The following is a 10,856-nucleotide window of genomic DNA, read 5'->3' as shown; positions in this document are numbered from 1 at the left end:
TCTACTCAAATATCTAGATTAAAAACAAACTGAAGTGCAAAAGCCAGCATTTTGGTTGCCAGAGAGTATTGCTTCATCACAAGGAACAACGGGCAGAGTCCACGCTGGGCACTACTGTGATACTCCCACTCTGGCCATGGAGGAGGGCCCACTTAAACAGCAGTTGTGCCAAATAAAGCAGTTAATTAATTACTTTTCCATTCTTTATATGTCAGTAGCACAGCTGAAAAATCTCTTCATTGCAGAGAAATACTGAGTGACAACTCCCCTTCTCCCAACAAATTGCATAGGCTCCCAAGTCCCTCTTAATATATACACGAAATAATAGGTAGCTTAATCATTGCTCATTAAACAAAGCATTGCACAGAAGAGCCTTGCTTGCAGACATTTTAAAACACCTTTCTAAAATTACTGCAGGAATTTTTAAACGCATCTACACCTTTTCAAAGCAAGCTCGATTCATCTGTCACCCAGATGACTTAAAGTTTCTGTATAACAGCAAGTCTCAGTCAACACCTTTGCACATCATGAGAATGAGGGCAGTGTCGCCAACAGCAGAGAGGTCAGAAACTAATGGGTATTGCCTGGCGCGCACACAAAAGACCTGTAGTAGAGATTGCAGCAGGAGTTGTGTAAATGAAAAGTTAGAAAAATAGATTATTACTTGGGTCAAGTCATCTCAGGGTAGGAGGGATGGGATGCACCACAAAATAAAGGAAGTGGAAAAATAGATCCAAGAAAATATAGAAGAACCTTACATTTTATATTTAGATCTGAAATACAAAATACACCGTTAACTAGGTCTACTTGCGACAACTGTCTGGAGGGCTAACGCCAATCTCAGCAGTCCTGTCCCCTAGCGTGTAATGCTTTCAGCACAAGGTCATTACCTATTCTGTATTTATAGGTGCACACATGTATCTGTATAGGATGTATACACACACATGCATACTGTATGTAAGAGTCACAAAGCCGTTCACTAGCACCATTAAAAAAGCTCAATCATTTAAAAAAAAAAAACAAACGAACCCAAGATCCAAGTCTATCTGACAGAGGTCCATTTAGAAACAGAAAACGGTAACGATACAGCAACAGCTCAGAAGCAATTATTTGTACTGTACTGGCACAGACAAAATATTTACATGCTGTAATCGATGGTATTGAGCCTTAAGACAGAACAGCAGGAAAAACCAGTAGTTGCAAGTGCAGACTTTGGGTTCATCAGCTAACAAAACCAAGAAAGGATTTCTGCCAGAAGTACTTCTTTTGCCTCAGAGAGATCTGCCAGTGATACCCAGAGCATCGCTTCTCATCTACCCATGTTGTCACAACAAAGAGCAGGATACTAACGAAACACACAAGTCATTGGATTTGTAAGCAACAAAATAAAGCTAGATATTTTATCACATATCCCATAGTGGTCCTTGGCTGTAACACAAGAACAGATTACTTAGGCTGCATGCCACAAATACCACGCACGATTCACTTCAGGTCCCCGTCCCCTTCTCCTTGGATTGACTTTTTGATGCGAAGCAACATGGTTGTAAGCCACTGATCCAACCGCGATATTGAATCGAATTCTTTAACCTATTAGAAAAAAATAGTTTAAATTAAGATATTGGAAAGCAAACGAGACTGCTGCAAAAGAAGCATTCTGTAGCTCTTGAAGTATGGTCTTTTAAAACTTCTACTCTTCCCAGAGAAAAAAATAAAATTAAATAAAAAAAAAAGATATCTATCCATCTATCCAAAAACACACAGAGCACTTTAAGCCACTGTCAAACACAGACAGGAACTGGAGCAAAACTGGGCAGGATCTTTACTTAACTCTCAACAATAAACTAGTAATTTTAAAGTATTAAGTTTGGGATGTGCTAGAGCCCAGGCTGGAAGCAGCTCTGCTAGTGTCCATCTCTCCTGCAGGTTGTTTTGTGGCAGGATGTTTAAGCAGTGATGTGCCTGGTGTTCTGCTCCACTGGACTGGGTCACAGAGCTCAGGCAACAAGTTATCCAACATTTAAGTGCACAGGTACTGGTGGAAAAAAAAAATAAATAAAAAAAAAATAAAAAAAAAAAAGAAGGAACAATCCACCATCCACAAGCACACCTTAGCAAATTCATGACTACTTACTGCCTCGGTGTACGCCTCACAGTTCTGCTCCTCGTGGGCTTCCAGCAGTTTCTAGGAGAATACCATTAAAAATTAGAAAATGCTCTGTTGCCACATGTTCCTGCAGGGCCAGTGTGGGGGCATCTTGTCCCCAGGAGAGAGGGAACCTCTCCACCCACACTGCAGGGCACCCATATGTCCAGCAGCAGCACCTTTGCAACCTGTTCAAACCACCTGCCATGAACACAGAAATAGTTTGGGGCTTGTTTTTTTTAAGTTAGCTAGAATAATCATCCTGCTGCTGCAGCTACTTCCCCAAGTCTGGTATAAACCCAATGCAAAGTGAGTGATGTCCTCTAAAACGTTCTAATAGAAGACCAAATCTATTGCAAAGTGAAAAAGCACAAAGTAAAGAGCAGTATGCATTTTCAAGCATGACTATTATTTTCATACTCACTTTCAATAGCTTGCACTCCCGTGAATCTGTGAACGCTGGGAACATTTCTTCGTATTTCTCAAGTGCAAGCTGAAAGAGAGAAGACAACCCTTACACTTGTTTCACACAAAACTGCTTGCTTTTTATTTCAGTTTTTGCCTTCCAGTCCTAAAACTGCACAGAGAGCTTGGGAAAATATTCATAGTAAATCCAAGAGCGAGTATTCACAGTAAATCCAATTCGACACTACAGCACTTCAAGCTTCAGTCTGTGCAACAGCCATGCAAATTCCCGTGCATGCAAGAACGTGTCTCAGCTGGCAGGATTAAGAGGGATGCAGAAAGTTTCGGATAACTGCTCTGAGCCCACTGACCTTCGCGTTCAGCTCATCCACGATGAAGTGGCACAGAGCGGCTTTGAAGAAATACTCTTTCGCACTATACTTGAGCAAAGGATTATCCATCGTGTTTGTTCCAACCTAGGCGCAAAAAAGATATTATTAGAGTTGGGAAAGAAAACTGCATCATTAAGAACTGAATTAAAAACAAAACAGCTGATTAAAATTACACGCAGCACCACACAGCTGTCTGCAAATAAAGACCGTGGAAAAAAATGCCAGCGCCCATACAAAAAGCTATTGGGAAGCCAGACAGTTTTTAACTAATCGCAAGCGAAGTCAGAGACTCGCAGGCAGCTGTGAGAGCACACCCCAGGGAGCCGCCGCACCAGTTCAGGCGTGCCACACTGGTATCTCAGTATGTCCTGTCTGATGGAGAAGGGGGAAAGCAAGTCGACTGTGAAAACCTGCTCCAATATTAACCCTCCAGAAGCACAAAAGCAGCACTGCAAGTATTCCCAGCTAAATACCTGACACAAAGGCAGAGCAATCAAGTTTACAAATTTTGGGGGAAATTTTCTGCCAAATGGATTTGTAAATACCATCAAAAGTGTAACTGTAGATTTGCTTCCCCCAGCCTTTCTCCAGAAACAATAGGATTTGCAGGAAAAAATGCCTTCAATAAGCTAAAGTAACTCTTAAAAGCCAAGGAGCAAACTATGTCTCTGTCCTGGTTTCAGCTGGGATAGAGTTGTCTTCCTAGTAGCTGGTACAGTGCTATGTTTGGGTTCAGTGTGAGAAGAATGTTGATAACACACTGATGTTTTCAGTTGTTGCTCAGTAGTGTTTAGACCAAGTCAAGGATTTTTCAGCTTCTCATGCCCAGCCAGCAAGAAAGATGGAGAGGCACAAGAAGTTGGCACAGGACACAGCCAGGGCACCTGACCCAAAGTGGCCAGCGGGGTATTCCATACCAGGTGACATCCCATCTAGTACAGGAACTGGGGGGAGTTGGGGCAGGGGGATCGCCGCTCAGGGACTAACTGGGTGTCGATTGGCAGGTGAAGAGCAATTGCACTGTGCATCATTTGTATATTCCAATCCTTTTTTCATTACTGCTGTCACTTTATTAGTGTTATCGTTATCATTATTAGTTTCTTCTTTTCTGTTCTATTAAAATTGTTCTGATCTCAACCCACAAGTTTTACTTCTTTTCCCGATTTTCTCCCCCATCCCCCGGGGGGGGGTGGGGGGGTGGGGGAGGAGCAAGTGAGTGGCTGCGTGGTGCATAGTTGTTGGCTGGGGTTAAACCACGACAGTCTCATAAAGGCATAATCGGCCCCAAAATAAGAAAGATAGGAGCTTCTAGGCCACGGCAGTTTTGCGAGACCGACACACTGACCTGCTTTTCATTTTCAAGAAATTTTTGGCTCACGATTTTCTCTAATTCACATCTCTCATCCAATCTGCAGCACCATTTAAACAAGAAAACCTTTCACCCCTGACCAGACCTGAAACATCCCATGTGTAGGACAGTCCTTAAGAATTTAGCCATGGGTAAACACAGCTGGAAAACTCAGTCTTACAGAGGAAAACTCATCACATCCCCACCACCGAGATTGCCATAACTGCCCCAATGGCAGCGCAAGGGACAGGAGCTCAGCCGCAGCCACCGAGGGACGCGATGGCCAGCACAGGGCCAGCACCACACAGGCGCTGGCAGCCAGGCTGCCCCAGCCCCGTTGGACAAGCGCACGCCCTCACCTGCTCATAGATTTCTATCGCTTTCTGGTACTGCTCCAGCTGCGCGGCGTAGGCAGCCACCTTCAGCAGACACTTGTTGGCTGAGCTACAATCAATTATAGCATTAAAGTAAGTAATTGTGTCCCGGGAGGGGGCAGAAATCCATACCCTGGTACCTCCAAGCACTACCTGTAGTACTTAGTGTATAAAAAAGTGGGACCCAAAAGCTGCAAATTAGGGGAATTTTCTTTTTAACAGCCAAAATTAAAACACACAGAAAGGCACAAAGACCTTCAGCTCAACACGGACCTGCTGTCAAGACACTGTTCAAACACTCCATGCTTTCTCTGCACCCAAACCAGGCACCCCAAACCAGACACGCCTGCCTGCAGGATGAGAACCTTAAACAGAAATCTAAGCAGGACTTGGGCATCCCACCGACGGACATTTTAGAAGAGGCTGGCAGGCAAGGTGTGCAAGCGCGTGGGCCATCTAGGACAAATCCCCATCTCCAGCCCTTCCCTGTTGTGACTCCTTATAAAGATCACTTGCCTGTTAGACTCCTCTCCTTTGTAATAGTCCGCAGCCTGCTCGTAGTGTGCAATCGCCTGGGGACAGAAACATCGTGCTTGAACGTCACTTGTGAAGTACAATTTTTGGTCAGACCAGTGTACAGAGACCACATTCACAAAAGCTTTTCCATTCTGCACGTAAACAGAGCAGCGTCATGACACGCTGTGGGGCTTCTGGTGGAGCGAAACGCTGCCATGCATCCCCTGCACACTCAAAACACGAGGCTGCCCTTGGAAATTTGACCGTGACCTTGTTAAGTGTCCCGAACTCCAGTGCAGATTTGATACGGGTGACACTACTCTTGAGGTAATGACTACAAACACTTACAATCACAGTGCGCAAAGGCTTCTGCCAGGTTTGCCACAATAGAATAAACCACTTAACAGAACAGCCCTGACATAGCAGGGCTTGATTTAAGTGGGGCTGCACATGGAGAGGCAACACTGAAGTCATTAACAGAGACAGATGGGATCCAACAAAGCAGAGCTGAGGAAGCCAATGATTGTCTAGAAAATAATATCTAGAAACCACAAATTTCTGTTCTGCAAACTTCCAAGCAGAAGATTTGCAGCCAGTTGAGCTGCTGCAGGATTCCTGCTCAGGGCCCTTGGTTATGGAAACGAGAGAGGGTCGGTGCTGAACTGTGAACTAAAAGTAACAGCAGCCTCCTTTGGGTGCATCAGAAAATTGCTATAGAACTGCCCCACAACTTTCCTGCAGTGCTTTTCAGACGTGAAACACCACTTCAGTTGAGAAGGTTTCTCACCTGGGTGTTTCTGCCAGCCCTGCCGTGCTGTTGCTCAGCAGAGAAGCACGCAAAAGAGTCAGGATTGCCCCACCAGAGACCCATGCTGGGAAAATCATCGCTCACCCTGTTAAAACTAACTTCAAGTTACAGATGACTTGCACCTACATAAAGAAGCCTGGTGCCGGACAGGAGATGGGTTTTATTGGCCGCGCTGAGCTCGGCACTGCTCTGGCCGGGGAAGGAAATGCAGCCACCACCGCAGCACCTGCAGAGCGGTACCAGCAGTGCCCGACATCCTTACCTTTTCAATGTCTACCAGCTCAGCCTCGTAGATCTCCGCAATGGTGATGTGGTGCTTGGCAGCGATAGTGAATCGCCCCTAGAGAAGGCAGAGGTTGTACATGAGATGGGGGCTCCCCCTCCACCCAGCACACACAGCATTTACGGAGCTGCATCTCTTACAAGCACATCGGTCCACGAGCTGCCAGTGCAGCTTCTTACCATGTCAGTGTAGATATCGATAGCTGCATTTAAGCAGTTGATGGCCTCTGCAGCATGAGTGTTCAGGAAAAACAACAAAGTCAGCCAGCACATCAGATTTCCCAGCCCAAGACCTCCCGCCCTCCAAAAATCAGATCTTGGTAACATTACTCTTCATCAGCTCACACACCAGCTTCTCAAATAAGTATCTACTCACACATTTATGTATATCTCGAACGACAGACATAACATTTTCAACCTCTAAGACCTACAGATGCAACGTCCCCCGCATTTTTGCACCTGCAGATCTAATCTCAATTCACCCAGCCCAAACACCCCCATCCCGCCGACAGCCTGCTGGTTCGCCCTGGCAAAAATTCCAATGCTGAAAGCTAACAGTCAAAAATTAGGATGGGCAAAATACAAATGACTTGTACCCTGGGTTTGTCAGGCTGCACCCTCAAACAGAGCAAAATTCAAAATACCAATCTCATAAACATGCAGGGGCTGCCATTTTCTGGGAAATTTGGGTGTTTTACAATTATAAAACAGTATTATCAGCCCCGAGTTAGTTTATTCAGCCCCCTGGCACAGAAGAGCATGGGTAATACTGGGCGGTTGGTTGGTGTGTTTCCAAACACTCAGCTAGGGTAAAGGGAGTCAGAGGTTTTCCAGAAAACCACAACCCTGCTCTTTACGACCAGATTTAAAGAATCCAGTTCCTTTATCCTCATCCCATCAAAGGTCAGTCCGTTTTCCACCCACCTCTCTGCCCTGAGGAAACCCCTGGGAACGGGGCTGGAGCTAAGGGCAGGGATCCCACTGTGATCCACACCTGAGACCTGCCTTAAGTAATCCTTAAGAAGTGAATGTCTCCAAAGTCAAGCTGAACCAGCAAGGAAGCTATCGAGGGGCAGTGCTTCACAATCAACACACTTCAGCGTAAGCCAAAGTACCAGAGATCACCTAGAGATGACACCCATACACGTGCCGATCCACACAGAAGACCAGAACGATGCCGACTAGCTCGCATTATCTGAAAGCCTATTCTGGAGAAGCAGAAGTGCAGTATTACGGCTTTCGAGTAGCATGCAGCAAGGCTCCACAGCCCCGGTGACTACTGAAAGCCTCGGCGAGCCACCTCCTCTGCCGCTAAGCAGCTTTGCAAGAAACAATCCCGGATTTCGCTCCCCTTACCTTGTGGGTCTGCTTTTTTGTAGGCGTTACCAGCGTCCACAAAGCTGGTGGCCGAGTCGTGTTTGCTCTGCAACTGCATGTGCAACTTGGCCGCCTGACAAAACGCATTTCCTGCAGCTGGGAGAGAAGTGCACACCGACCCCATGTACCCCTCCAGCCCGGTAACGGCAAAGCGTGTGTCGCTTCCCAGGACCCAGAGAGGTCAAGAGATGCAACAACCCCCAATCATTTGTGTCCGGGCACTGCTCGTCTGCTGTGGATTAAGCCTGTCCCCATGGGGCACAGTGGGGGCATCCCACATGCACGCTCATCCTTGGCAACGCATGTTCATCCTCACTACTGACTGTGCCCTGCATCTACTGGATCAGCAAGGGGGATCCCTTGGATCTCGAAACCCACCAGATTTGACGTCCCACCCCAAAGGTACTTCCCTGCTTGACGAGCAAATCCAGGGCAGCGTCCCTTTAGCAGGCTTCCCTGCAGAATTACAAACTTTCATTTTAAAATGGTAAACGGCACCCCAACTAATTTAACATCAGGAACATTCAGGACACCCCCCTTTGCCCACCCTCCCAATATTTAAAGGATCGCAGGGCTGGGCAGAGCAGAGGAATTGCATCGCCATAGGGACCATTCCCATGGAAACAGCCTAGGATATAAAACACCCCTGCGATAATTTGCAGGAAGATGCTCAGGTTCTCGTGGGTCACTCCGGCATCAGCTACCCCAACGGCGGGGGCTGTACTCACCACTCCAGTTTTTGGCGATCTTGAACATGTTGGCAGCCCTGGTGTACATTTCGCAGGCTTCCTCCACCCTGGTGTTGCCCCTGAAATGCAACAAGAGAGCCCCTGACACCGTGCCAGAATGAAATGCTGGCCCCAAAACAGGGGCCGAAAGCTGAAATAGGACTTGGGGTGTTACAACCCCGTGCGCATGGGCGACGTGGCCCCTCCGGGCTTGATGAGGCTGATCACCCTAATTTTAAAATGCAGGGTGAGCATCACGCTGCTCAGAGAGGGGAAGGCTGGATTTGGGGGACCGGCAGCCCCCTGCCCTCGCCAGCCCTTCTCCCAGGGCGCCAGCTCATTACCAACGCACGGTGGAAGTGGGGAGAAATTCAGTTAGCACCGAACGGGGTCCCCCAAGCCCCACTGCGAATGGGGAGCAGGCAGAGGTGGCAGGCACCGAGTAACCAAGCCCTTGCTAGAAAGGGGAGGCAGAGTTTTTCATTGCATAAAGCAGGGACAGGGAAGCAGACAAAACCCACTCCTGAAATAGCAGCTTAGGGTTTTTGCACATTCCTAAAGAATTTGGAGCCTGGAGCAAGCCCCCATCCGCTCCTTGACTTGGGCCCCTCCTTTTTGGGAAGGAACAGTTGACTCGTCAGAGTCTCATGAGACACTCAGCAAAAACACCTGCAGAAAGCAAACTCTAGTTAACATGACAAACTACCATATCATTTAGAGAACATAAAGCAAACCAAAAATTACGAGATGCTAGACAACTTGCTGCGAAAGAACAACTCAACAGAAGCCTAACTGGTGGGGTTTAGGAGCGTAATTCGGCTCCCCAAACCGGATGATTAATGATTAATTTATCTTGACAGAGAAGTTAAATATTTTGTTTATAAAATGCAGATTTCTTCATGGACTTACTCCTATAAGCTCGGTACTGCCCTCTGCAGCACACAGTCCTGCTGACCCTGGAAAGGGCTGCAGCGCAGGAGGCAACAACATTTATTAGTGCCTTTTTTTTTTAATCCCTTCCTTCTTCTGGCAGACAACCACATTTCATTTCTAAGCACAGGCGGGTTTTTTGCACTGCTTCTTGCCCTTGCAAGCCGCCTTTTGCATGAACTAAAGCCAAAGGAGGTGGCGCGAGGTAATGCTACACCCTGCAAGGCGTCCAAACCCGGGTGGTTTTCAGCCTTTTAGTCTCAAAAAAAATAAAAAAGAAAAGCATTTGTGCAAGCTAATGGAGCTCTTCAGGAAAAAAGCCCGGCTGTTGATAACACTTTTGGCTGGGCACTCAGCAGCCTGGGCACCCCCTTTCTCCAGGAGGATGCCAAGAGCAAAGTCACCCACCACCTCTTCTTCCATTTTAAAAGCAATTTTTCTTGCATCTGTTTGCTGCCCAAGAAAATGAGAAATTTGCCTCTCGAAATCTCCGCCAGTTCGCTTCAAGGATTTGTGGCAATTTGCTGCCCGGATTATGCCCCTGGAGCACACCCTGCCTGATTAATCTGCTGGAGGCTGGGAAGGAATTTATTTTTAAAACTTCTGTTTTTAGGGCTGCAGGCACTAGATTTTTCTAGGCTGTTGTTTAGAAACATCGAGGCCTCCACAGGAGCATCACTTCCATAAATGCTCTTTTCTTAAAATTAAAAAAAAAAAAAAGCCAAGATTGAGGTGGCCAAAACTGCTAGTTTTTCAAAACCCTTCCAGGCATGGCTCTCGCACGCCCAGGAGTATCTACTTTTGAACAAAAAGACCCCGTAAAAAGGAAGCTCTGCCATTTTCTGAGGGTATTGCTTCCCCCCCAGCAACCCATCGCTCCAGAAGGTCTCCATGCCCCGTGCTGTGGGCTCGGTGCTGCGAGGGGACCGCAGCTTCGCTGGGCAGAAAATCATCTGTAAAACCCCCGAGCCTGGTCCAAACCCCCCCCGGAGCTGCAAAAAGCCTCAAGGAGAATGGGGGGCTTCAAGCCTCGCCCCGGCACCGTTCCCAGCAGCCCCGAGCAGAGCCTTTGGGTGCTGTCGCCGCTGCCCGGTGGGGTGAGGACACTCCCCGGCGTAAGGGGAGATGCCAGCCCTTGCCAGGGCGAACCCCAGTGACGCCGCGGCCCTGAGAGGATTACCAGTGGCGAGTCCCCATCGGGATAAAGCTGGGATGAACGCAGCCGCCGTGGAGCCGGACTCGGGGACACCACCCCCCCCACAGCTGGTTGACCGGGGCGGGGGGAGGCACAGGCAGGTGCCCTGAGCTGCAGAGGCCGAGTGGGCTCATCACACCGCTGTGTCCATGGGCAGCTGCAGGAGACGCAGCACCCGGGAAGGGGGGGGTGCTGGAGCACCCCCGGCCCGGCTCACCCCTGCTATGCTCGGGGGGGGGGGCGCTGTGTTTTTTCCCCCTCGCTATGCCCTAACACAGCCCACCGGCTGCAGAGACTAAAGGAGACACTCACCCATTCTGGGGGGGGCCACAGCACCCAGGCGGGCAGGGCAGGAGCT

At 48.1% G+C, this 10,856-nt stretch overlaps 1 protein-coding gene across 1 annotated transcript in view; it reads right to left on the bottom strand.

The window, feature by feature from the left end:
- Positions 1-20: 20 nt before the first annotated feature.
- The window catches only part of NAPB (N-ethylmaleimide-sensitive factor attachment protein, beta), an 11,113-nt gene continuing 277 nt past the window's right edge, over positions 21-10,856 (bottom strand). The window contains exons 2-11 of the mRNA XM_010574905.1: positions 8,374-8,453; positions 7,625-7,741; positions 6,449-6,495; positions 6,249-6,326; positions 5,179-5,234; positions 4,648-4,732; positions 2,920-3,024; positions 2,568-2,636; positions 2,132-2,182; positions 21-1,587 (exon numbers count right to left, since the gene is read on the bottom strand). Coding sequence (XP_010573207.1) covers positions 1,483-1,587; positions 2,132-2,182; positions 2,568-2,636; positions 2,920-3,024; positions 4,648-4,732; positions 5,179-5,234; positions 6,249-6,326; positions 6,449-6,495; positions 7,625-7,741; positions 8,374-8,453 — 793 coding nt within the window. The 3' untranslated portion in view covers positions 21-1,482. The remainder of the gene's footprint in view (positions 1,588-2,131; positions 2,183-2,567; positions 2,637-2,919; positions 3,025-4,647; positions 4,733-5,178; positions 5,235-6,248; positions 6,327-6,448; positions 6,496-7,624; positions 7,742-8,373; positions 8,454-10,856) is intronic.

The sequence above is a fragment of the Haliaeetus leucocephalus genome, unplaced genomic scaffold (genome assembly GCF_000737465.1).
Source record: "Haliaeetus leucocephalus isolate CR32 unplaced genomic scaffold, Haliaeetus_leucocephalus-4.0 Scaffold450, whole genome shotgun sequence".
In the NCBI taxonomy this organism is placed as follows: Eukaryota; Metazoa; Chordata; class Aves; order Accipitriformes; family Accipitridae; genus Haliaeetus; species Haliaeetus leucocephalus.
This window is presented reverse-complemented; position numbering and strand designations above follow the sequence as displayed.